This window comes from Pipistrellus kuhlii, unplaced genomic scaffold (genome assembly GCF_014108245.1).
Source record: "Pipistrellus kuhlii isolate mPipKuh1 unplaced genomic scaffold, mPipKuh1.p scaffold_m20_p_9, whole genome shotgun sequence".
In the NCBI taxonomy this organism is placed as follows: domain Eukaryota; kingdom Metazoa; phylum Chordata; class Mammalia; order Chiroptera; family Vespertilionidae; genus Pipistrellus; species Pipistrellus kuhlii.
Window position 1 is genome coordinate 1,322,438 of NW_023425595.1, and position 26,472 is coordinate 1,348,909.

Consider the following 26,472-nt stretch of genomic DNA (forward strand, 5'->3'; position numbering starts at 1 on the left):
GGACTCGGCTAGGACTTTTCAGTGGTCCCCCTCACCCCTGGCTCCCATCCGTGACGGGCCCGGCAGGAGGGCACCTGATCGGAGTTAGGGATTTCTGGCTGGCGGTCAGGTGGGTGATCCTTCGGCGTAAACGTCCACGCCCTTGCCACACCAGCAGGCCCCGCCGCACGGCGCTCGGCTCTGAGCCGGCCAGGCCGCCGTCCTCCTGGGGCAGGTGGTGCGATTCGAGTGGGTCGCTGGGGAACACCAGAAGCACGAGCCCTGAGTGTCCCCAGGTCTGGGTGCCCTCCTGGTGGGGACAGCCCTCGTCCTGCAGGGCAGCCGGCCTCCCACCCTTCCCATTAGAATTCAAATGCGGGCCCTCAGTTTGATGGATGGCTTGTGACTGTCCCTGGGCCCGGGACACAAAGGCCCGGGTCCCCGAGGCCCCACCTGCTCCATCTGGCCTGACTCCGGGGAGACTGACCGCTCAGCGCCCCGGCTGCTGTCTCTGCTGCCTTTGTTCCTCCTCGGAGGCCGGGCTGTGGGCGCCTACCCCCCAGGCCTGCGGGGTGGCCGGGGCCTGGTGGTGACCATGGGAGCTGACGGGGCACTGGCTGAAGGGCCCCTCAGGTGGGGAATCAGGTGCTGTCCAGGCGGAGCTTTGGGACTGCTGCCCCTGGGGCAAGTCTCTCCGCGGCCCACGAGCCCCTCCCTCCTCCCCATCTCCGCCCTTCCCCCTGGCCTCCCTGGCTGACTCCCCGCCCGTCCTGACGCCTGGCCCGCTCCTGCCTGTGACATCCTGAGGGCCCGTGTGCTTCCCCCAGGGGCTGAGTCTCACTGAGGTCCTGCCCCGCCTGCTGCTCCCCGCCCAGGGTCCCCAGCCACTCCTCATCAGTCCCGTCCCCGAGTTCCGCCTAGCTGATGCTCCCCACCGCCCGGGTCCCCTCTCCTTCCCCCGGTGCACCCCGTCTCCAGGCTCCGCGGGGGAAAAGCAGGAAGGAGGAGCACCCCAGTGTGCCCGGGGCGGTGACACGCTGGGCTCCCTGCAAACCAGAGCGCTCCCCGGAGCAGAGCTCGGGAAGGCGGGCTGGCGCAGAGCGAACGGCCCAGAGTGAACCCTCATCTCGCTCACGGGTCCCCCATCAGCCCCAACTGACCGGTCAGAACAGCAGAGGATGAGGCCTCCGCACAGGCGGGACCGCCCTGGAGGTGGTGGATCCTACGCCAAGCGTGCGTGCCTGCGCTGTGCGTGTGTCCTAGCGTGAGGTTTAAAATATATTCATCTGGCCCCTGGCCAGTTTGGCTCAGCGTAGGGGTGTCGAACTCAATCAGAGAAGGGGCCAAAATCTAAAATCCAGCCTAAATTGCGGGCCGAATGGTTTACTCAACAGTCATAAACTGTCATTGTGATGGAAACACAGTGGAGTGCAGTGATGACAGCGTGGTGCGGGCCACATTGCAAGGCCTGGCGGGACGGATTTGGCCCGCGGGCCTTGTGTTTGACACATGTGGGATAGAGCATCGGCCTGCTGACTGAGGGTCCCAGGTTTGATTCCGGTCAAGGGCACGTATCTGGGTGGCAGGCTCCATCCCTGGCCATGGTCAGGGCATGTGTTGGAGGCAACCAATCAGTGTTTCTCTCTGTGTGTCTCTTCCCCTCCCATCCATTCTCTCTAAAAAAAAAAAAAAAAAAAAAAAAAAAAATCAATGGAAAAATATCCCTGGATGGGGATTAACAAAAAAATAAAATAAATGAATAAAATGAATTTATCTGGATCAAATTCCTGCTGTACTCCTTGGTTCGGTGCCAGCCCCTTGGATCTGAGCTAGCCCTCCGTAAAACTGTGAAGTCCCTTTACAAACGCAATGTTGGAAGCGTTGTTGTACACAAGGGAAGTCAGCCACGGCTCTCCTTCCACGTACCTGAGGTTCAAGAATGGGATCTGGGTGCTGGACGCCCGGTGGCATCTGCTGGGGCGCGGGGGCCTGGGCGGGCCTGGCGTTCTGGGCAGGGTCCACGCAAGGTGCGTCAGCTCATCAGAATTCACAAAGTCCTCTTTGCCGAGATCCTTGTGTCATGGTTTGTGATTTTTTCCCCTCAGTCACAGGCCAGTGATCTGAATGGAGGAGCAGAGTTTGTATTTGTCACTGGGAGATGGCTCTGCTCCCTTGGGTCAATGAGACGGGAAGGAAAGTGAATAACTGCAGATTCGACTCCCACGATAAACACACTCCCCGGGGGTCGGTGGGACATTAGGGGAAACACCGAGCTTGGGTCTATGAGGCACACGTCAACATGTTCGAAAGGGTTGGCATCGCCAGTGGCGAATTGTCCCGGAGAAATGGGGTCACACCCCCCCCCACGACCTAGCCTTTGGGCTGATTGGGGTCCTCGCTCACCTGCCTGTGGGGCTGCCACCCGCACCCCTCCATGGCAGGCCTGCATTTCATGTCTCGCTGCCAAACCCAGCACCCTCCCCCTCCCTCCAGCCAGCCTCAGGCGCCCTGACCCCGGGAGGCCTTGCAGCCACACCTCCTCGGTCTCTCCTCCAGCTGTGACGGGCTGCCATTCCTGCCCAGCAAGCCCTGGGCCCATGAGGGGAACGGAGTCTGCCCAGTGCGGGGCTGGGTGGCTCTGCCACGGGGGCGGGGGGTGAGGAAGCCGGGGTGTAGCCCAAGGAACCCCAGATGAGTGTGCTAGCCTCACCCTCTGCAGCTGGGTGTCCTGTCCCTCAGGTGGGTCTAACCACCAGGCCATCCATGGAAACAGGCCCAGGAAGGGGGCACCACCGGGGCCCTCATGCCATCCTGCCTGGGCCCTTACTAAACGCTGTCCCTGTGACTCTGGGCCAGAGACCACTGCCACCACCCTCACTCAGACGGGAGGGCGGGAAGGGAAGGCTCCTGCTGGCTTCCGGCTGGAGGCGGGCTTTGGCCAGGCTGACCCCTCACCTGCCCGGATCATCGCAGAAGCCTTGGCTGCACGTCCTCCGTAAAGCCAGGGAGCCAGGGTCTGCCTGGCTGTCGGGGGTCCCCCGGAGCTCAGAGCCTCAGCCAGAGGAGAGCCCCATGCTGGGTCAGACCAGGCTGAGCCGGTTTCATTTCGCCTGGCTGACCGGCCCCGTCTCTCCGGTTCCCAATCTGCTCAAGGAACTTGAAAGGTCACGTCTACTGACCCCAAGTCACATTATGTCATGCCTGCCAGCGGCTTGTTTCTCCGTTACCGCCAGCCAGGGCCCTGGCAGCAGCATCTCAGCGGGAGCGGCTCGCGGTTGCGGGTGTCGAGGCCGGGAACCCCGCTCCGGGGCAGCCGCTCCCGCACGGCGCGGCTCTGCCTTGAACTCCGGCCTCGGAATCCAAATGAGATGCCGGGAGGCCGGGCGTGGGTGCAGCTGGGGATGGGCTCTGTGCTGCACCTGCTCCTGGTCTCCTGAGAACTACAGCTGCGGGAGGGAGCGGGGAAGGGGGGGCAGAGGGAGCGGGTGGGGTGAGGGGAGGGTGGCTAGAGGCACTTGGAGGGCCACTGCGCTCTTCAGGGTGCTGTTGTCCCCAGCAAGAAGTGGGGGACAGCCTCTCTGATTGGGACTCATGCCTCCGCTGGACCCCAGGGGTGGGTGTGGGAGCTGGGTGTCTCTGGGGCTCTGACCCCTTCCCCTGGCCCACTCCGCTGCCCCTGCAGGCCCCCGGCCCCGGGACAGGCCCTAAAGGTCACTGCCACAGCCCCGGGATCTGAGGTGGCCTGGCATTGGTCTGTTCCCCCACCCCTGCTCCTGTTCTCCCCCTTCCTTCCCCCCCCCCCCGCCCTTCTCCCCACCTCCCTGCACACACCTCTAACCCGGGGACTCCCCCAGCTTGCCCACAGAGTTGCCGCTGTGTGAATTTCGGATAAACAGTGAATTATTCAGCACGGGTGTGCCCTGAACACTGCATGCAACATGCTCACATTGCTGGCTGTTTGTCTGAAATGTAAACTTCCCTGGTGTCCTGGGTTTATTCCCTGAATCCGGCTGCTCGACGTGAACCTGCCGGCCGCTGCCACCGCGTCCACGTGGCCTGAGCGTTCGGGCCCCAGCGGACCGGCCCCGCCCTCAGGGAGCCGATTCTCTGAGAAGCACCGTGACAGCCCTTCCTTACAGCTCCCACCGCACTGCTGACCGCCAGGACCAGGGGCACCCCCTGGGGGCCTCTGCCGGGGGGTGGCTGGTATGACCCTGGGTGCCCTGCCATCCAGGCTGTTACACAGAGTCTGTGCGGCGGCCCTTTAGGACACCGGCTCCCCAGCCAGACAGCCTCCCTGTGCGCCGGGGACAGAGGCCGGTCGCCGGTCACCGGTCACCGGTCACCGGTCACCGGTCACAGCGCGGAACCGACGGCAGTGAGGTCGGGGCCCAGGAGGTGCGGGATGGCTCCCGGGATGTCGTAGCCCCTTCGGCACGAAGCTGAGGCGGCAGGGGGTTCGGCGGGACACGGGCCCCGAACTGACCGGCTCAGCCTGCGCACCGGCCCCTGCTCGGGAAGGGGGATCGCGGTCCTGACGTCCGGGGAAATTGTTTTCTGTCGCTTCTGTTGTTACTTTCCTGGGCGGCCGACTCACCACAGCCCGAGCCCCCGAGGGGGACGCGCCTGCTGCCCACGCCCCGGCCGCCACGCAGCGGGGAGAGCCGGCCTGTGGCGTGGGGACCCAGGCCCGAGAGGCAGCGAGGCACCGAGCATGGACCCCCAGGTGGCGGGGGCCTGCGGGGGGAAGGGTGAAAAAGCCCCCAAACCACGGGCTTCCGTCTGGGGAGAGGACACGCCGGCAGCATCCACCCCCCGCAATCCGGAGGCTCCTCTGAGGCCCTCGTCTGGGGTCGTCTTTCCTGCCCGTGTGCCTGCGACCCCCGCACCGGGTCTCCCTCCGGGCCCGGCTCAGCCCACTGACTAGCGCCCCCGACGCCCCCGCAGCTGCACGCCCGAGGCCCTGCCATGCCTCCCTCTGCAAAGATGGGGGTGCCCAGAAAAGGGGTGTTTGGGGCTCCACGTGGATCTCCAACAGCCACACCCAGCCATCCCGGCTTCACCTTCAGGTGAGCAGCAAGAACTGCTCATCCCAGCCCTTCATCCGAGATGGGACCCCCCGCCCCCACCCCAGGGGCAGCCTGGCCTGGAGCTCCAGCCCCTGCCGGGCCTTGGGGAGCGGGCAGGGGGGCCTGTGCTGCGGATCATTCCCGCACGGGCTGGGCACCAGGGATCAAGGGCCTCGGGGTGGTGGCAGGGGACCAACGTGCTTCCCGTGAGCATGTGTGTGAGCGTGTATGAGCGCGGGAGGGCATGATGGCGAGAGCCAACACAAGGCACAGCAGATAACAGACCCCACCACCACAGCCCCCGCTCTCCGAGGCAGCGGCCGCCCACCTTTGGACTCACGGGCCACCAGTGTCTGTGGACCACCGGCCGGTGGCCGCTGCTCTAAAGGGACTCCAGAGATCAGTCAGGTCCAGGCCAAGGCACCGGGCGTGGTGCTGAAGGGTCCTCAAAGAAACAGGGACAGAAATCCCTTATTAAACCCAAATTTCACGGGGGAACACTGGCGTGGCAAAAACGCCCGTCTACCAGCTACTCACAGGTGGGGAAGCGAACGGGCGGATTCCAGGAGACGCGGGCTCCAGCCGCTGAGTCCCATTAACTGTGATTATCGATGTTCACCGTCATCACTAGGCGTTTTCTCCGGCTCAGGTGAGCACAGGCAGCCCTCAATTAAATTAGGCTCTGGGGGCGAGAGGATGTTAGCTACACTCCCCCTAACTCCAGAAAACAAATAATAAGAAGAAGGACCAAGTTGAAAACAAGGAAAGGGCCTCGTTACCAGGCAGGAGGGGAGGGGGCTGGGCTGGGCCGCCTTCCCCGCCTCTCCCAGGCAGGGCCTCTCAGGGCCCCACGTCAGCAGACAAGTCAGTAAAGACCGTGGCACAGAGGCATGGGCCGTGTGAAGCCATGGCTCACCGGAGCACCAATATATTTTTTTAAATATATTTAAATATATATATATATTTAAATATATTTAAATATATATATATATTTTTTTAATATATTTTATTGATTTTGTACAGAGAGGGAGATAGAGAGTTAGAAACATCGATGAGAGAGAGTCATCGATCAGCTGCCTCTTGCACACCCCCTACTGGGGATATGCCCGCAACCAAGGTACATGCCCTTGACCAGAATCGAACCCGGGACCCTTCAGTCCCCAAGCCGACGCTCTATCTATTGAGCCAAACCGGTTTCGGCAGCACGGGCGTCTTTACGTGTCGGTGTGCCCGTCACCATCCCACTCCACACACAGCCTCTCTGCTCGAGGCTTTGGGCCGCTTCCTTCCCCACAGGAATCCTGCAACCAGAAGGGCCGAGAGAGGAGCGAGACGCATCCACCTGCGTTTGCCTCACGTGTAACCTCCAGCCCGGCCCCTTGGCCTCCTCCCCGCCATCGCCGGGGCAATCCTTGTCCAGAGAGCATGCACGTCCAGGAGCCAGAGCCAGGGCCGGGGGCGCGGGGTCCCGCTGTCTCCCGAGGAATGGAATTAGGCTCCAACGCTCCCCACCAGACACAGAGAGATGGGGCCCCCCACCAGCCCGTTCAGGGGGGGCTCCAGGCCTTGCTCCCTGCGCCGAGGGCCCATCCTGAGTCCTGTCTCAGCCCTGAGCAGTCCACGGAGGGAGAAGGAGCAAAAGGCACCTCCATGCCCTCATCTTTTTCTAACCTGTTTTTACTTTTTTTTTTTTTTAAATACCCTGTTTCCCCGAAAATAAGACAGTGTCTTATATTAATTTTTTCTCCCAAAGTTGCACTAGGTCGTATTTTCAGGGGATGTCTTATTTTCGGGGAAACACGGTATATTTTATCGATTTTTTACAGAGAGGAAGGGAGAGGGATAGAGAGTTAGAAACATCGATGGGAGAGAAACATCGACCAGCTGCCTCCTGCACGCCTCCCACTGGGGATGTACCCATACCCCAGGCACATGCCCTTGACCAGAATCAAACCGGGGACCCTTGAGTCTGCAGGCCGACACTCTATCCACTGAGCCAAACCGGTCAGGGCTACTTTTTTCTTTATTTTTAAATTGTGGTAAAAACATACACAAACACCGTAGGATTCAGTGTGACGCCAGTGGTGTTAACACACGGAGCAAACATTCTCCCCGTCTCTTACTCAGATGCCCGTGGGAACGCACCGGTGGGGAGTGAGGGGCATGGGGGTGCCTTTGCCCCCATCGTGACCCCAGGTGGGTGGCCAACAAGGCTATGGGGCCCTGGATTTTGAAACACACCCCTTCCCCCGTAAGAGGACCCTTTGCTTCCCAGGCTCCTCCATCCCCTTCCACCAAAGCATGGTCCCCTCATCAAGCTGGAGGTGGGGGGAACGACACAGCCTTCTGGGGCTCCCGGACAGCACACCCCATCTCTGAAATGCCGAAAGGCCTTCTGTGTCCCAAAGCCGAATCCTGGCCCCTAGATTCTGCGCCCTTGGTCCTGGCGTCACCAGGGACAAGGCTCCGGCTCTCCCAGGACAACCCCCTGGTGAGAGGCGGGCACAGACTCGGAGTCCTCCCTGCTTCCCAGCGCCCTCAGCTCTCCTCACCCTCAGGAAGGGGTGGAGGGCGGCCAGCTGGGCCGGAAAGAGTGGGGTTCTCTCTTGGGGTTGCCCCCAGTGAGCTGAGGGAGGGGTGGCAGGTGGCAGGGCTTGCGAGGCTGCCAGACACACCCCAGCAATCCCACCCCTGAGGGGCTTGGCCCGGTTCATTGCTGAGCCCAGTACGAGCGGGACCTGCTCGCACAGACTCAGGCCCGCGGGCCTCCTAGGCTGGCGACAGGCCCGAGGAGACGTCAGGCCCGGGGTGCAGGCCAAACGGGCAGCACTGGCTGGCGGGGCCCAGGCTCCAGTTTATCCGAAGGCAGAACCCAGCTGGCCCAGGAGGCAGAGGGCACCCTGGTGCAATGAGCCACGGTTGGGCGTCACCAGGCATGAACTGACATGGCTGGGAGAGGAGGGCGTGGACAGCGGGGAGATCCTCATCTGGACAGACAACCTCCCCTTACAAGCCAGCACTGACCACGCCCGCCGCCCGCAGAGCACCCCAACCAGCACCACAAGCCCGCGACACCTACTACTGCCTTCCCGCCAGCCAGCACGCTGCTGCCATCGCCAGGATGGAACGGGCTCCCGGCACTCGCGGGAAAAACCTGACAGCTCCGGGGAAAAACAGGCAGAGGACAGGAGCAAGTGACCCACGAAATGCAATGGTCACTGAGTGCGTGAGAAAGCAGGGGTTCGGGCGCACCCTCGGCGGACGGCGCACGAGTGAGAGCCCAGTGTCACACACACACACACACACACACACTCACACACGAGCCCGCTCCCAGAGGCCATGGTGGCAGGCAATCCCGGAGCAGCCCCCATGGGGGAGCAGGACCAGGAGGAGCCGGACTGTCCTGGGGCAGGCGGTGGTTCGGGTTGGAAGGCTCGTGGCCCTGCTGCTGGGGGTAGTTTATCGAAGGAAAATGACCAGAGGCACGAACATGGGCGGGTTCGAGTGGACAGCACCAGGTGTCCTGCTCCCAGGAGAGGAGACTCAACCACAGCCTCCACAGGGTGCCGCTCCGTGTAGGAGTCCACCCGACAGTCCCGGAGCCGGGGTACCGATTAGACTTTATCCTGGGCGTGTCTGTGAGGGCTTCCGGATGAGATGAAAGACTGAACTGGTGGGCCCGCTGGGGGAAGCCAAGGTGTGGGTGGGCCTCGCCCGGTCAGTTGAAGGTCCGGATAGACCCAGAGGCTGACCCTCCCGGGTACGAGAACACCCCTCGTGCTGACTGCTGAGCTGGGACACCAGCTGCCCTCAGAGGGGAGCTGCCATCGCTCTCCTGGGTCCAGCCCGCTGGACTGCACATCCTGGACCATCAGCCCCACAATCGTGACCCGGTGCCTTATAATAAATGCCTCTCTCTTCTCTCTATATGCGTCCTACTGGTTCGGTTTCTCCGGAGAAGCCCGGGGGCACACCCAGTCGTGGGTGCCTGCTTCCTCCTCCTTGTGCCTTCAAAGTCTCAGACGGAGGAGCCCCTGCTAAGTGTTTGGTGTCAGGACCCCCACCCCAGCAGCCAGGTGGTGTCAGCCTGCAGCCAGGCCTCCCGCCTGGACATTCCCTGCACCGAGACCAGCTCCAGACAGGACTGACGGAGCCCGGCCATGCCGGGTTGTGCTCTCGACCCCCATGAAGATGGAGGAGACGAGACAAGGCACTCTTCTGGGGATGCGTGTTGAGTTTGGGAATTTTCCAACAAGGAGAGGTGCAGGAGGAAGCTGGCCTGAGGCCCTGGAGGGAGGGCAGGCTGGCCAGGAGGAGGCGGGGCTGGGCTGAGAGTGGGCAGTCGCCTGGAGGACATGGGGAGACAGGCAGACAGGTCTCCCAAGAAGGGCTGCACAGACAGAAAACCAGGAGGTGGTCAGGAAAGGAAGAGAGGCCCCAGGAGCCCAGGGGGTGGGGTAGGAGTCCTGAAAGTCAAGAGCTTTAGCCTGGGGATGTCCAGATGAGAATGGTCAAGAAGGCCAAATGCTGCGGAGGGCAGAGAGATGACAAGGCCTGCGGGCTGGGGAGACCCAGGGCACGGTGGCAGGCGCTGGTCCAGCAGAAGGAGACATGGAGGCCACGAAGTATGTCCCTCGCAGGTGCCCCTCCTTCCCACACCGTGGCCCTCCCTGGGTGACTCGAGCTGGGTCTGCCTCCAGCCAGATCTCAGCTCTGGATAATTTCTCTAGTCCAAGGTTCCAACTACACCCCCCTCCCAAGCCTGGCGTGGAAGCCTCTGTCTGAGATGGTCCCTCTAGTGCTGTGAGCTCCACACAGGGCGGTACCCTGACTAGCGTTTGCACACCTTTGAGGCCCCCTCCCTTAGCCCCAGGGACATGCAAGGGCAGAGAGGAGCAGACAGCTGTTCTGAGGGCGCTCTCCTCTTGCTGGGCAGAAATAAAAGATGCTCCTCCCAGGGGCGGGGGGGGGGGGGTGTCTGTCAAGATTCTGGAGTTCCTTCAGCCCCCTCCTCCCACCCCCACGGTGGGCTGGAGCAGGGGACTGTCCAGCAGGGAGTGAGGGCAGCTGGCCATGCAGAGGCGGAGCCGCAGCAGGAAAGGTACAGGTGGAACTTGGCATCCAGGACTTGGCTGCTGACGCCATGTACAGGAAGCCAGTGGCTCCATTGCTGTGGGATCCCCAACATCAGCAGGGTTTCTGGGCTCCCTGCTCCCGGCCTCACCTCTCCTCTCTCACCACCCTCTGCAGCAGGAAGGTTTAAGGAAGATTTTTCTACAAGAAGCAGGTCCGGCCGCCTCTGCAGACGATTCTCTGGGGGCTGTCGGTGGCCGGTGGCCGTGCACCCTGGCGCAACCGTCCAACCCGACAGAAGGGTCTGTCTGCACGAAGGCCTGAGAGCTGCCTGCCTCCCCAGGGTGGTCACTGCTGGGTGGCTTCGGGTGAGCTCTTTGACCTCGCTGTGCTGGTCATGTCGCAAACCCCAGAAAACGGAGCGCAGGAAGACCAGGGGTGCAGGGAGGCGCAAGGTCACGACTGGGCCACGCGCCCCCGATCCTGGGGGTGGGGAGACGGAAAGTCCGTCCTATCCGGTTCGTCGCGGCCAGCAGGCTTGGCGCGGGGAGACAGGGGCTGCAGATGGTCCACGCTCATCCGGCCCAGGCGGCCCGGCGCGCTCCCGCTCCGCGCGCTCCCCCCGCCCCCGCCCCACCGCCCGCACCGTCCCGGGGTCGCTTTGAGAGCAGATTGGCAGGCCGGGCGGCGAGCTAGAGCCCGCCGCGCCCCGCCCCGCCTCGGGCTCGCCCCACCGCGCCGGGACCTCGCCCGGACCTCGCCCGCCCGGGACTCGCCTCCTGGCGTCCAGCTCCCCCGAGCGCTCGCGGCTGCTGGGCACGCGGAGGAGGGGGCGGCGGACGCGGGCGCCGCTGATTGGCCAGACCCGCTGATTGGCAGGTGGGGGAGCCACTCGCAGCCGCAGCCTCTGCAGCGGACTCCGCTCGTTAGGGCTCGGCTCCGCTCGGGTCTGCTCGGCTCGGCTCGTCTGCTCGGCCGCGGACCGACTGCCGGGCGTGCGCTGGAGGCGCGGGGCGCGGGGCGCGGGGCGCAGGGCGCGGGGCGCGGGCCTCGGCGGCGGCGGCGGCGGCGGCGGCGGCGGCGGAAGCCTAGTGCCCCCGCCCGCCCGGTCCTCTCGCAGAGGCGGAGGCGGTGCCGCGGGCCGCTGCGGAGCGGGGCGCGGGGTCGGCGGCGCGGGGAAGAGCGGGGGCGCGGAGCGAGCGCGGCCCACCGGGCACCGCCAACCCGGCTCGGCAGACGGACGGACAGACGCGGACCGACGCGGCCCCTCCCTGCCGCCGCCGCCGCCCGCCCGCCCGGGGCGCCCACTCGCCGGCGCCAGGCCCGGGAGCGATGACATCGACGGGGAAGGACGGCGGCGGGGCGCAGCACGCGCAGTATGTGGGGCCCTACCGGCTGGAGAAGACGCTGGGCAAGGGGCAGACAGGTGCGTGCGGGCAGGGCCGGGCCCGGGGCTGGAGAACCGGGCGATGCGGGGGGCCGGGGGCCGGGGTCAGAAGGACCTGGGGCACCGAAGGGGACCGGCAGCGCCGCGGGGCTGGGGAGGACCTGGACCGGGGAGGAGCGGGTCACCGGGGCATCCGGGAGGACCGGGGGCGCCGGGAAGGACCGGGGCTCGGGGGCGCACAGGCCCGCCACAGCCGGGGAGGCCGTGCTGACGGCGCCCGCGGGGCCGGGGAGGAGGCCGCCGGGTGCGGTGCCGCAGGCCTGGCCCGGCTCCTGCGGGCGGGCGGCCGCGAACAATGGGCGGCCGGACGCCGGTCCCGCCGCGGAGTCCCGCAGGCCGCGTGGCTGCGGGCGGCCGGGCGCGGCCCAAGGACACGCAGCTCGGAAGGGGACGCGCCCGGCCAGCGCCCCTCGGCCCGGGCTGCAGGTGCGCGGCCCCGGCGGCCCCATTGTGCGCCCAGCGCCCGGGCCCATTGTGCGGCGGGAGGAGGGGGCCGGCGGGCGCCCATCTGCCGTCTGCCGCGGCCGCTAATAGGCGTGCCGCCCGAGCAGCTGCGCCCCGGCCGCGCGCCCCCGGCCGCGACCCCCGACTCCGAGGGGCGGGCAGGTGGGGAGGCCGCCCGGTGGGTCTGCGGGCGACGGAGCCACCCCGGCCCGGCCGGGCCAGACCGCCCTCCGCGGCGGGGATGGAGGAGCGCTCGGCCCTGAAAGGGCTGGACAGCGCCTTTCTCCCTCCCCGCTTCCGCTCGGATCGCCTGCGCCACTGCGCTCCCCAGAGGAGGGAAAAGGCTGGTCCTGGGCCTCACCGAGGAGGATCAGGCCGCGGGTCCTCCCAGGCCGCTGCGGGGCTGGCCCCGGCCGGGCCTGTAGGAGGGAGAAGGGGCTTCCTGGCTGGTCCTGGCTTTCAGGGATCAGCGTGGGTCCCAGCCAGGCGGCCGGTCCCCGCATCTGGCGGATGTTCAGAGTCGCTTTGTGGGAAGCTGGGCTCAGCCATTTTCTTTCTTCTCCCAGGATGGGCCTCTCCTGGTGCACAGAGGTCCGGTTGGCAGTGATCTCCCTGCCGCCCTGGGACGGCCCTTAGACCTGGGGGAGGCAGGGCTGGTGCAGGTGCAGGTGCAGGATGGGGGCCAGGCGGCGGGGGGGGGGGGGGGGGGGGGCATCTGCTCTAGCCAGGTGCTGCAGGCCCTCCCAGAGCCCCCGGGGCGGCACGGAGGTGGATGGAGCTGGAAGGTGCTGTGGGGGAGGAAAGTGAGCCAGGTCCGGCCCTCCCTCCGGAGGGCAGTGGCTCTGATGCAAGCAGAGAGCGCGAGGCATCTGGGCTGGGGCGGGGGCTGCCCCCTGTCCAAACCCGGGATAGACAGCCCCCTGTGCCAACTGCTGAAGCACCAAGGGGTCCCTGGCAGCTAGGGCAGTGACACTGGGAGTAGGGATGGCATGGCCCGGGTTCGAGGAGGAAGAGGAGGAGGTGGCAGACAACCTGGGCTCCACGGAGCTCACACTACGCATGTGTCCCGGGAGGACAGAACAGCTGTAGTTGGTGAAATCCGTGCCAGGGGAGGGGCCTGGGCAGCCCCCGGTGGGAGGCAGCGGGATAACCTTATTATTGTACCGATAAAACGCTCTAAGGAGACATCAGCGCGTGAGCGATGACAGGGATGAATTACACCCGGGGGCGCGGGCCGGCTCTGTGGGTAGGCCTGGTCCCCGCGCTCTCCATTGAGTCCTCCTGTCACACAGTTAATTATAGGAGGTCTCCCCTGTAATTAACAATAACGAACACAAAGGGTGTGTGTGTGTGTGTGTGTCAACAACACCCCACCATGTGCTGTTTGGAAAGGGGCCCCGGGCCCACAAAGCCAGCCGCCGCTCCCCTGGAGGAAGACCTTGCGGGTCTCGTTGAGTGGCCACCCCCAGGGGCTCCGCAGGCCCCATGTCCCCTCGGGCCTCGATGGCGGGAGGGCCGGGTTCCCGGGAGGACCATCGGTGCCTGTCTCCCCAAACCTTCCGTGGAAGGGTCCTCGAGGTCGGTGGACGGGGGGGCCTCCTCGTGTGCGAGGGCCCGGCCTGGCCACGAGGCTTCCCGAACGCCCAGCGTGATGTCCCAGGCCCCGCCGTCCACTCGGAGGTAGACATCTGGCCGGGAGCCCGTGGTGGGGACGGAGCGTGGGCGCCTTCTGCCCAGGCTGGCGGCTCTCCTGCCTCACGGCCAGAGTCACCTCAGTCCTCTTGTCTTTGCCCCAGTCCCGCAAAGTGGGCACCGTGGCCTGAGGGAGCTGTCGGGCGGTGCGAGGGGCCTTCCGTTCCGAGCCTCAGACGAGGGCGGGGGTGCTGCCTGGTGTGGAGTGCGGGCGAGGGCAGAGCTGCAGCCCTGTGCCCTCCGGACGCTCCTCCTGCGGCCGGCGGGGTCCAGGCCGCCCTGTGGTGTGTTGGCGGTGGTGGGCAATACTGTCTGGCGAAGGCGGTGTGGGCTCAGCCAGCGGTTCTCTCACTCAAGTTGGGGTTGGGCTGTGGTCGTGGGATCACCTCCCTCTGCCCCATCTCCTTGCACGGTGTCCTCGATGGCCTGGCGTGGCCTCTGCAGGCGGCCCATGGAGGCCCCGCTGGCCATTGTGGTTTCTGGTGGCGAGATGGGCTGCAGGGCCTGATGGGGCAGGCATCGCTGTGCTGGGCGGAGTCCACTGCCAGGGCTCTGCCCGGCCCCTCCCACATCCGGAAAGGGCTTCTTCAGCCTGGGCGGGAGATGGGAGGCACCCCAGGCACCACCAGACCCAGGAGGGCACCTCACTTAGGCTGCGAGGCCGCCATCCCTCCAGTCCCAGGAGGTGGAGGAGGGCGTGGTCCTGCTCAAACCAGAGTGTAGCAAGCCTGGTGGGCTCAGCTTCCGGAGGGTGGGTGTCAGCCAGGAGGACTCCTGGGAGGAGGTGGAAGACCCCTGAGAGGAGGGAGGAGCTGGGGTCCACGATAAGTGGTGCAGCCTGCCCGGGGAAACCCTGCTAGTGGGCGAGAGGTGAGAGGTGGCTGCGCGGGGCTCAGGTCAGTGGCGCTAAAGAGAGAAGACGGGAGTGAGGGGGCCGCCCTGCCGCTCGCCTGGCTGGGCTCTCAGGGGCGGGCGGGCCCGGGGAAGGGCCTGGGCTGCCAGGTCCAGGGTTCTCAGGAGACCTTTGGAGAACCAGTGTGGGGTGCTGGTGGCGGCAGGCTGGAGGGGAGTCCTGGGGTTGGGGGAGCCGGTGTAGATGGAACAGGTGACTTTGGGAGAGACAGGTGAGAGAGTGAGAGCCTGGCCAACCCTGGAGTGACCACAGCCAGGAGCTGGAGGGCACTCAGCTCGGAGCAGGGCGGGAAGGCAGAGGCAGCAGAGGACGGGGAGGTACCGGGTGGGGTGGAGGCAGGGTCTGGCTGGGCTCTTGCTGGAGCCATGGGGGTGCTGAGGCCAAGAGAAGGAGCTGCCTTCCTGCGTGGGCTGGACTTGGGTTCGGGGCGAGTGTGGACAGAGCAGGATGCGTGGGTCCATGAACGCTGACCGAGGGGGACCGCCTGTGGTGTCTGACGGCCACTGCCGCGGGCGGGTCACCGTGGTCAGTGCCGTGTGAGCCGGAGCCTGCTCCTCTGTGCACCAGGCCGGGCCTCAGTCTGTCCAGCTGCTTTATAAGCCAGGAAGCCAGCGCAGGCGCGGTGCTGTGGTCAAGGACAGCAGCTCCTTGGGGCCGGGAGGAGAGCACAGTCTGCTCACTGCACGGGCTGGGTTTGAAAGTCCAAGGAAGCAGGACCCTATTCCCAAACCGTGCCGACCCTGCTCCCGGGGAGAGGGCGGAGGTGGGCAAGGCCGTGCGCTGCCTCTCAGCACCCCATCGGGGACTCGGAGCGGACGGCACCGCTCCGGCCCTCCCCCCACGGCGCAGGCTCTCTGCCAGGAACCCTCTGCTGGGGGCAGGGGGCAGCTCTGGGTGGGCTGTCCCTGGCAGTCTCGGGGTGATGGGGTTCATGCCTGGAAGGATGGGCAGCTTCCTGCAGGCAGGGTCTGGTGCAGGCAGAGCCCTCGGACCCGGTTCCCTGCCCGCCCTGGCCTGCGGTGGCTCTGAGCATCTGTGAGTCGTCACAGGTCCCCCCCCCCCCCTCCCCGGCTCGCCACTGGCTGTAGGGACAGGCTCTGCAGGGGCCTGTGTACCAGGAAGGGCCTGCCAGGCAGAGGGCACAGCCCGGGCACTGGAGTCCCCCCACCCCGCCCCGCCCCCAGGGCTCCCGGCACGACTCAGGCAGAACCCAGAAGCCTTCCGAGGTCGCCGATGCCCAGCCTCTGCCCTGCCGGGTGCCCTGGGCGCAGAGTTGTCTATGGCTCGGTCCAGAGCGGCTGCCTCTGACGGCGCACGCACAGGCACCGCCAGGCCGGGCCCTCGCTCTCACATGAAGCCTGCGGACGCCGGCCAGGGCCCCAGGTTCTGACCAAGGGCCATCTGTTCCCAGCAGCCCCCGGGGTTCCCGGTGCGAATGCTGCTGGGCAGGTAGCCACCTGGACGGTGCTGGTGCAGAGGCACAGGGGCCTGGGCCCCTGGAGGACCCGGGTCCCGCCGTCCTTGCTGGCAGCTGATGGCTTGTGGCCCAGCGTGAGTGGCGTGTGTGGACCGGGGCCTCCAGGGCTGGCTCCCGGGGCGTGTGAGGGCCGTGCCTGCCCTGTGAGGGCGTGTGAGGGCTCTCCTGCCGCCCACCCGGCGCCTCCCCTGCCCTGCCCTGGGCCCGAGCGCAGGCACCCTCCCTGCCGGGCGCACCTCTCTCTGGCTGTTTCTCCTGTTTGCCGCCCTCGGTGTTTGTCTGTGGGGTGACCTCTGTGCCTGACAGTGTAAGAGGAGGGGGAGGACAGGGAGAGGAGGAGAGAGAGGAGGAGGAGGAGGCAGGTGTGGGCCAGGCCGCAGCACCATCGGCATCCTCGCTGCCTGTGTGGCAGTCCCACTCAGCAATGTGCTTGGAGCGGACCAACGGGCCCTCTCAGTCAGGGGCCGGGTGCTGAGGGCGGCTCAGGCTGGCTGTGCTGCCCACATCTCCAGGGACAGGGGAGGGCCTATGGCTAGTGCACCTCTGATGGTTAGGGCACCTTCGAGGCTGCGTGGTGTGCTGGTTCGGAGAGCGCCTGTGCCTTCAAGGCCACTGGCCACCGGGCCGGCCTCTCTGAGGAGCACCTCAGCCGGTGGCAGCACCGAGAGGAGGTGGCCGACCCCTGTGTGCACCCCGTGGGCTGGACCCGGAGCTCCCAGGGCTTCTGTCTGCCCCATCTGAGGTGGACAGTGTCCCACATCTGGGGCTCCTTGAAGGGGGGATGCTGCACTTCCTGGGCTTGTGGCCACACAGGGAGGGAGGGGAGGGGAGGAGCCTGGGCCCCAGGTGCTCCTCCTGCCACTTGGCAGTTCTGTGTCCTGGTCCTGAGGCACAGCGTGGGGACTGCCCGCCGGCTCTGCACTCAGAGGCTGAGGGTTCGGGGCCTCGGGCCCACAGCTGTGGGGCAGGGTGTCCTGCAGCTCCTGTGAGGCTCTGATGGCCGGGAACCATGTGGGCACATCCATTGTGCCTGGGGTCCGGCAGGACGACAGCAGCTGGCATCTGCCAGGGCCCATCTGGGTCTTGGGGGAGGGGTGGGACCCCTGGCTCTTAGGTGTGTGTAGGGGGAGGAGGGGTCCCTGGTGCTGCTCAGGTCTCTGCGGAAAGTCCTCTTGCACGTGGGAGGTCTGCTGACCCTCCCTGGGCCAGGCCTGGTCAGCCCCCCTGTTGCCTGCGTGTGGCCGGGTCCCAGCACCGGGTGGCAGGTCCAGGGCGGCCTCCGTGAGCTGGGCCCGCAGTCCTGGTCCTCGCCAGGGATGGCCGAGCTGCCTGAGGCCTTGTCCCCGGGATGCCGGCTGGCCAGCTGCCTCGGACTCAGGACAAGATGGAGGCTGGGCTGGGCCAGGGCTGGGGACAAAGCCGGGATTGTGCGGGCTGGGCCCTACGAGGCGGCCCGGGCCTTGTTCTGCAGCCTCTGAAGGGCCAGTGTTCTGAGCCGGCAGCTGGGAGCCCCCCACCCCCGTTGGAGTGGCTCGAGAGAAGGACCCCTTTCTTCCCCGGGTTTCCCCCCCGAGGGTTCGTTTCATTCCTGGAGGCCCGGCCGGTCCTCGGCTTCCCCCTGCTCATCGGGGCGACAGCGCCTCCGGGTGGATTTCCGGGGTCGAGCACCCAGACCCCTGCACGTGTCCTGGGGACATGCATCCTGGCTGGTGCTGGCCTTCGAGGACAGAGGTGCTCCCCAGGGGGATGCCGAGTCCTCGTCTGCACAGGGACCCAGGGCCGGCTGCCCCCGACTGGGTCTTGTGCCAGTGTGGACCGTGGGCCTGGCCGAGGGTGAACAGAGGATTCTGGGCCTGTGGTTCAGGGCTGTGAGCTGGGGCGAGGGACGGCTCCCACGGCCGGCGTGGTAATGGGGGCACCCAGGGCCCCTGTACCGTTGTCGCCCACTCTGGGTTCAGGCTGGGTGGGAGAGTCCCGAGGGCAGGGCTGCCCCCAGGGCAGAGTGGGAGGCAGCCTGAATGGCCTGCGTGGCCTGAGTGACGTGGCCGGAGCCCGGAGACACGTCAGGCCGCCGCTTCCTCTCAGGGCCGTGGGCGTTTGTGAGGCCAGCAGGGCAGCCCGGCAAGGAATGTGGCATCTGTGAGGGGCGGCTTGGCCCATGGCCCTGGGTAACCCCAGAAGCACTGGGCAGCCCACTGGCTTGGGCCACGGCCTGGGGTGGGAGGGACCCTGCGTGCCGGGGGTGGCTGTCTGGAAGCCTGACGTCTCTCCTCCCGGCCGGCTTTGGCTTGGAGCACGGGCCACAGGCCAGACTGGGTGACGCCGGGCGCTGCCTGGGCAGCCTGGTTGGAGGCCCGCTGGGCCCGGGCTGGCTGTTTCCCGGGCAGGAGACCTCTCTCCAGGCACCGGCCAGAGGTGGCTGCGGGGTGGGGCGGGGTGGGGCTGGTCAGGGTTGCGTAGGGCCCTCTGCCTGAGACTGGCCCACCGGCCGTCAGCCGAGTGTGTCCAGCTTCCTTGGGGGTGACTGCCCCAGGCTGGTGCCAGGTGGGCAGGTCCCACTGAACCTCCTTCCTGGGCTGGGAGCTCAGGCTCTGCTGGCCCCACCCCGCTTGTCTGGCAAAAGCCTGGGTGGGAGTTCAGGGAGCCCAGGGAGTGAGTGTGGCCTCTGTGAGGGGCAGGCCTCTGCTCTTCAGGGTGCAAGAGGAGAGGCCCGGAGGGTGAGGGGGCTCCTCTTCCTCTTCCTCTGCAGCCCCTGGGCCAGCCCCTGGAGTCCGGAGGGAGCTGCATAGGCCTTCCCATCCCAGACCCAGCCTGGCCGACCCCCAGGCCCCGTTCCCCCAGGAGTCAGCCGGAAGGCACAGAGCAGTGTGACTGTGGGGCCCCTGGGCAGCCTGGGTGCAGAGCCCTGGAGGCAGGGGTTCGGTGAGGAGCCCAGACTCCACTGCCGATGGTCCGCGCTTCCGTTTCCCCACCAGCTCAGGCGTGTTGGGGGGTGAGGCTGAGCCGGGACCCGCGTCGCCCTCGGGCCTCAGGTGCGCCCCGGGGCCTGGAATGGCCCCCACCTGGGCAGGGTGGCTGGGGGAGAACCCAGGCCAGTGGCGTGTGCTCATCCCCTCAGCGGTGGGATTTACGTGGAGCTCATTTCCTGGCGGGGATTGTGGCAAAGCCGGGCCAGGCCAGCTGTGCCTGCTGTGGGGCCCAGTCCCAAGGCCTCAGACAGATGGCGGCCCCACCCCGAAGGCGCTGGGTGGGTGAGGGGCTCCCCTCCCTCTTCCTTTGCCACAGGGTGCCACCCTGCCCTGGGGCGTGGCCCTGCTCTGCCCGTGTCCCTACCAGGCTGACCTCTCTCACTGTATCTGGCCTGCAGCTTCCTTGTCCTCCCCCCCCCCCCCCCGGGGGCTGGGGACTCTGGTTCCTGGGGCCGCAGTCAGGCTGTCCTGGGCACAGCGCCTCCTGTCCTTGCGTGCAGGTATTTCCAGACACAGAGAGAGAGGGCCCTGTCCCGTGTGCCCACCCAGCCCCAGGCCATGTGGCCGGTTCCACTTCACACACCCCTCCCCCCCGATCTCAGGCATGTTTCACTCAGTATTTTGGAACCTGCGTCCAAGAGAAACTTACAAAGCGCAGCACCGTCATCGTTGCCCCGAGACTTGAACATGATTTCCAAACCCGCAGAAGTCCCGCAGAGGGTGGGTTTCCACTCTACCTGGTGGTTTGGGGGCCTGCCACCCCTGGAGGACTGGGCCCTGGCTCCCCACCAGGGCGCCTGAGGCACAGGTCAGGTGGCCTGAGCATCTGCTGGGTCCCAGGGGTGCTGATGCTGCCAGGGCCCCATGTGGAGAGAACTGGCCTGTCCCCTCCTCACTCCTGACCTCTGACCCCTAACCCCTAGGGTGCCTGCTTCACCTGATCTTCCTTACCCGCCCTCCCTGGTCCAGGCCGCCGGAGGTGTCTGATGCTGGGTTTCATGCCCAGGATGGTCTGCTCTCCTGCGGGCGGGGCTCTGGCCAGGTGGGACGATGCTCCCCTCCCTCACCGCGTGTGTGCCTTCCCGGTGAGCCCTCCGGCGAGGACTGTGCTGACCTGCAAGCCCACCACCATGTACGTGAGGCTGCCAGGGGCCAGCAACCCGGAGCCGTGTCCCTGGAGCATGACACCCAGGGCGCTGTCCGGAGCGGGAGCTGGGGCCCGCCCAGGCAGCCGGGACCCCTGCCCTCTGCACAGGAGTGCCCCTCTCTGATCCGCACTGGCAGCCTGCAGCCTCCTGCCTCCCAGCCTCCGGGGAGAGCAGTGCAGGCCCCAGACGGTGGCCTCTCCCTCCTGGGAGGCCTGTGGGGATGAGGCTGGGGCGCTCCTCTCTGAAGCCTTCGGGGCTGGGAAAGAACCTGTCACCTCTCCCGGGAGCTGTCCAGCACGGCTGTGCTGAAGGCTGGGGCTCCCGCCCCTGAGGAAGGCTGCGTGAACAGTGGTGCTCAGACCTCCCAGCAGCTGGGCAGACCTGTGGCAAGTCCCCGCACCTGTCCCCCACCGTGGATTTGGTTCTGTGCTGAGGAGAGGAGGGAGGTGGGAGAGAAGCTGGTGGCCAGTTCTCCGGGGGCTGCCACTGACCTGCTGGGGTGAAGGGAGGGCCAGGGCCTGAGATGTGGGTGCCATGAGCCACAGAGTAACCCAGGAGGCCTTGACCGCTGGGCCCGTGCTCTGCACCCTGGAGGCTCTCTGGGGAGGGGCAGGCACACATGAGGTCAGGCCCCCTGGCTCCCTCCTGACGGGATCTTGCTGCCTCAAGTGAAAGAAATGCAGGTGTTTATGCAGATGGGACTGTCCCTGGACAGCCTTGGGGAGGCCCAAGGGACCACCAGCTGAGTGCCAGGCTTTGAGGCACTGGACACAGGGAGCCAACCTCACCCGCCCCTCCCACCTCAGATCACCATCCTGGGCTAAGTGCTGGGCTAAGTGGGGGGGATCTCCCACTGAAGGCCTGAAGCCGTGGGGTGGGGGACGGTTTATTGTTGGGGAGGGTGTGAGGACACCATTGAGGGTTTGGTGCTGGCTTCTCTCTGATATGAGGCTTGGTGACTCGAAGCCCCAGATCCCAAAGGGCGGTGTGGATAGGGCACCTCCAGCAGATGCCGGGGGCAGCGGGGGAGTCTGCACATGGACCAGGGCTGTGGGCATGGGGGCATAAGTGCCTTCAGCTTGCTGGGGCTGCTGGGGTGCCCTGGGGGATGCCCCCCAGACTTGGGGACAGGCCCATGTCTGCGCCACCCCTCCTGATGCCTCCACCTATGGGGTGCTTCCTTTGGGGTCAGCCAGTCCTGGGACCTCCAACCTCAGGGCCCTGTGTTGTGCCACCCCCTTTGCAGTGCACATGCTCGTCTGGGAGCCCCTGCCCTGTGACTCTGAGAGGGGGGCGTGGGCTGAGAGCCAGGCTCGGGGGGTCAGATGGCCAGCGAGGAGTCAGACTGAAGCCAGGACCTGGGGACCCAGCCTGACGTTCAGTGCTGTGGGCCCCAGAGATGCTCTGGGCCGGCAGGGGCTGCGGGGCCTGACCTCACAGTCCTCCCCGCCCCACCACCCAGGGCCCACAGTGTCCCGAGTCACCAAAGTCAGGTGGCCTGCTGGGCCCAGGTGGCTCACGTTGGCTTCTGTGCTGACTCAGGCCTGATCAGCAGCCCTGTCTCTCCCGGCGCTGGGGGGAGGGGCCCCTCTGGGGAGCTGGCTGAGCTCTGTGGGGACAGCCCTTATCTGGGCTGAGAGATCAAGGAGCAGCCAGGCCAGGCCAGGCCGGGTCTGGGGCTCCGGCTGCCGCCCATGCCCACTGCAGCAGCCTCGGGGAGGAGAGCACGGGGCAGGTCTGACCAGGGGCGGGACTGCAGGGGGCAGGTCTCTGCTAAGGGCCGTCTTTGGCAGCTGTGTGACTGGCCCTGAGCAGGCTGTACGAGTCCAGGAGGCAGCCATATCCCCACGCTCTGCCTTGGGGTCTCTGGCTCATTGCTGGGCCTCGGGGGTTCACCTCTGGGGCTGTACTTGCCCCCACGTGGGCACCTCATCTCTTGGATGCCACGTGGCTTCTACCCTAGAGGGGCCCGCAGCCCCAGACTCGGGCCGCGGAAAGGGGTGAGCTGAGTGCGGGGGGAGCAGGGCGCAGGCGCCTCTTCACTCCCTGTCCGAGCCCGGCAGGGGGCAGCCAGCCTTGTCACGGGCGAGCAGAGCAGAGCGGGGCCCAGGCTGCAGGGTCGTCTGGTGGCATGTGTGGCCTCAGGATGAGTGGCCTCCGGTGGCATTTGGGCTCAGGACTTCCTAAAGCAGCGGAGCCCAATTCTAGGATGGGCGGGGATTGTGGCAAAGCCAGGCCAGGCCAGCTGTGGGGCCCAGTCCCAAGGCCTCAGACGGATGGCTGTCTCACCCTCCCTCTTCCTTTGCCACAGGGTGCCACCCTGCCCTGGGGCGTGGCCCTGCTCTGCCCGTGTCCCTACCAGGCTGACCTCTCTCACTGCCTCTGACCTGCAGGCAGGGACGAGAGGTGGGTGCTGAGAGCTCGGTCTCCCAGCAGGGGAGATGTGGGGCTCGGGGTCAGGGCCAGAAGGTCAAGAGGTCAGGTAGAGACCCTGGGGCACAGAGCAGAGGCCTCTGGGGCAGGGAGCCGCAGCCGGAGGTTGTGTGAGGGTGTGTAGCTGGCATACGGGGGAAGGGCTGCTCCTCGCTCTGTTGGTCCCACCTCCCTGCCTGTGAGCCCCCAAGAGGGAGAAAGTGGGCAGAGGCAGAAGGCCCGCCCTGGCTCCGTGGCCGTGGGCCAGTCCAGGCGGGCGGGCCTCCTGGGAACAGTGGGAGAACCGGTGCGGGCGGGTGGTGCCTCCCTCCTCTCTCTCTGTCCTCTGAGCAAGCTGCCCACTGCCCGCTAAGCAGATTCTATTCTTACCCCGGCTGCGATTACGTCGCAGGTGCCCTTCCGGGGAAGGCAGGCTCTCCTGGCTCAGCGCCTGTCTGCCTGGCTGTCTGGGTCCAGCTGAGGGACCCAGACTGGGTCCGCGTTCGCCCCCGGAGAGCAGTCCTGGGTTTCGGTGCCTCCACCGAGCACTGTCCTGGGCTCTAGGGCCAGCCTGGCCAGACAGGGAATGCCCAGCACATGCCCATTCAGCCCAGCGCCGTGGTGTCCGGCTCATGCCAGCCCCGGCTGGGTTCCCTGAGCCCCGCACCCCCCCAGCCCCGCTCCCCAGGCTGGTGCCCCGCACCCCCCCGGCCCCGCTCCCCAGGCTGGCGCCCCCGCATGCAGCTCTGGTCGCTGTGGTCGGGATGCCTGGGCCGTGGCTCAGGGGAGGAAATCGCGGCCCAGGGCCCGCCCCTTCCTCTGGGCAGAGCTGCCCGGGGCAGCCCGAGGGCTGTTCTCCTGGGGGAGAGCTAGGGAGAGGCTGTGGCTCATGTCCCCAACAGCCCCTCTGGCTCGCAGGGGTGGGCCAGGAGGTGGGACCTGAGACCGTCCTAGTATTGGGGAAGCCAGGCTGGCAGAGGGTTTATGAAATACGGACCGGGGTTTTATTTACGCTAAACCCAAATCTGACGGTGCAGGGTGGCCCTCAGCCCCGCCCCCGCAGAGATGCCCAGTTTCTGTGTGAAATCCTCATGGAAGCCCCGAGGGGGAGACAGGGTGTTGGCACAGACCGGAAAGGCCGCCTGCTCTGCAGCCGGTCCCCCCTCCGTCCCTTCCCTGGCCGCCCTGCTGGCCCGCCCAGGTGTCCGGGGGAGGAGGCTGCTAGGGGAGGCGGCGTGGGCTGTGCCTTCCTCTGCCTGACCACAGCGGGGGGCGGCGGACGAGGGGGCCGGTGTTCCGTGTAGGGCGGGGCGCGAGCAGTGTGCTAGTAGGAGTTTAAGGCGGGCAGGGGAGAGTGGCCTCTGGGGTCTGGGGCAGAGGCTGCTGGGAGTCCCGGAGGCTTCTGGGAAGTGTCTCCACACCTGCCTTAGATTGGGAGCGGCTTGGCCTGGCTCCGTGCCTGAGGTTTCCCCGCATCCAGCAAGCCTGTGGAGGTGGTTGGGGTAGCAGCCGTCTACCAACGAGGTGTCTGTTGGTGTGTGTCTGTCTGTGTCATGATAGGCAGAGACTCCGTCGGCGGGGTAAATTCCCCGGGTAGGTTCCGGCCTCATCATGGCATCAACCCCATCGCCATCCACCGCCATCCCTGGGCCCGGTGGGGTCACAGCTCTGCCGGGCAGGCTGGGCCTGGACCACAGGCTGTCCACCTCTGCGGTGATTCCTGCATCACCAGCCAGGCCCCCGGTCCCTGACACTGAGTCACTCCTGCCGCCCACCCACCACGGATCTGTCCCTCCGCGCCTCGCCCCACCTGCACTTCCACACGCCCCCGGGGCCTGGCCAGCCGCTAGCCCTGGGCACTGCCGCCAGGCACGCCTCCCAGTCACGCTGCGGCCTTCACCCGCAGCTGGGAGTCCCTGGGGGACCTCGGCCTTTCCTTCACAGCAGCCCCTGAGCCCCGCCCTCCGCTGCCTGCTCCCCAGGAGCCTTCCCACCCCTCCTCTCCCGGCCCCTCGGGCCTGCCGCCCACCTTCCTGTCCCAGCCTGCAGGGCTTGGCTGGCCGCGCGGCATCCACCCCCAGACCTGCGGCTCCTGAAACTAGGGCACCGGCTTAAAAAGAACACCATTGCCAGATGGGACTGCTGAACAGTTACCGGAACCAATCAGGATAGTCCATTCGCCTAATTTTACAGCATCGGCTTGAAGAACCCGTTAATAAAAATCGAATGTGGTCATGTGCCCCGTGGGACTCGAGGGCGTGGGCGGGATGGCTGAGCGGGGACAGGCAGGAGCCAGGCATCCGCTTGCCGTGGCTTTGCCCAGGGCACCCCTGAAACGGTGGGGCTCACAGCGCTGTGTCCCGGATAAGGCGGTTGGGTCCCCTTGGGCACCCGCCCATCCCTGCGTGTGGCTGGGAGGGTTGTGACCTGGCTGGGTGGAGGGGGTACCCTGATGCTCCCTCCACCTCCTGCCTCCCTCTCTCCCAGCTCACCCACCCCGGCCCTCAGGTCGCCTGACCAGCACATGAGGCTCATGCCCTGAGGATGTGGTGCTGAGCATAGAGGAGGCAGGTGCCCTTCCCGTCCTGGTCCCCGGCTGGGCGGGCGGGCGGGCTTCCCATGGCTGGGTCCTGCTGGGATGGGGAGGCCCTGTGTGGAGGCAGGGACACCATGGGGAGCAGGGTGAGTGCAGTGGGTGGGCCCAGTACCTACGCCCCCAGAACCAGGAGAGGTGTGGTGCGGGAGGAGGAAGGGTATCCTGTTGCATCATGCACCCCTTGGGTCTACTGCTGCCTTTGTGGTAGCCATGGCAACCAAGGAGCTGCTAAGGCTGGGCATCCTTACTCTGCTTAGGGTAGGGAATCCCCTCCCCCTCCCCCTTCCCACAGTGCTCACCCTCAACACCCGAGGCTGGGGGATCTGTGTGGCCTCTTGCCAGGACCCCTTCCCTCCATCCCCCCCCTTTCTGGCCCTGCAGCCCAGCGTGGCTGTGGGAGGAGGCCCCAAGCCTGCTCCTTCTGCAGCCCTGCAGCCCCACCTCGTGGGACTGAGTCCAGTGTCCGTACCCCCCTGTGCACTGGGCCCAGCGCGGCAGCCCTTGGGGGGAACTCATTGGACGTGGCTTCCTAGGGACCTCCCGCCACAGCCACAGCCCCAGCTCCAGCCCGTCTCCCGGGTCCCCGGGGGAGGTGGCCCTTGGACGCTGGGCATGAGGAGAGCAGGCTGGTGCCTACTGTGTACCCACATCTCCGCCTGGAGCCCCACCCGCCTCCCACTCCTGGGGGCCATCCTTACCCCGCAGGTGAGACCTCGCCGGCCAGGCCCTCGGAGGCTGCCCTGTGCGATGGCCACCGAATCCTGGTTTGTGCCGGGCACGTGGGTTTCTTAGAGGAAGGAGCCTGGCTCCTCTGAGGAGAGTCGAGGTGGGTAAGTCGAGCTCCTTCCGTACCATTCCCCCATTTACCCGCCCGTCACCGGGGCCGCCCAGACTCCCCGCGGCAGCTGCCAGGCGCCGGGTGGCGATGGTCTGTGTGACAGCCCAGAGGAGGCAGGTGGACAGCGACAGCCAGCAGGGGCCGTGGAGGGTGAGAGGGGCACTAGCACCCCCGGGGCCGGAGGAGGGACCACGGTCCTGAGGTCCGTGAGAGGGTGTGCGCCCAGGGAGAAACCGTGGGGCACACCTCCCCGTGTGGAAAAGCAGTTAGGGTGGGGGCTGCTGGGAAGCAGGGTTCAGGGAGCAAACCGGAGCTAAAACACAAAAGGAGAAAGAGACACCGCAAGTTCCGGCCTGTTGCCGGCTGTGTGGGGTCACCGCCAGGCCGGCGGTTGCACCCCCTGGGCCTGGGGCCT

General features: G+C 66.5%; 1 protein-coding gene across 14 annotated transcripts in view; it reads left to right on the top strand.

Moving 5' to 3' along the window:
* The first annotated feature begins 11,179 nt into the window (after positions 1-11,179).
* The window catches only part of BRSK2 (BR serine/threonine kinase 2), a 45,235-nt gene continuing 29,942 nt past the window's right edge, over positions 11,180-26,472 (top strand). For 4 of the 14 annotated variants that reach the window (XR_004986194.2, XR_004986195.2, XM_036427290.2 and 1 more), the window contains exon 1: positions 11,185-11,547. Coding sequence is in view for 12 of the 14 variants with exons in the window: in XM_036427290.2 (XP_036283183.1) it covers positions 11,454-11,547 (94 nt within the window). In the remaining 2 variants the exon portion in view is untranslated. Of the gene's footprint in view, positions 11,548-26,472 lie in introns of all 14 variants that reach the window. The other 10 variants (XM_036427277.2, XM_036427279.2, XM_045577631.1 and 7 more) reach the window with 7 other exon arrangements.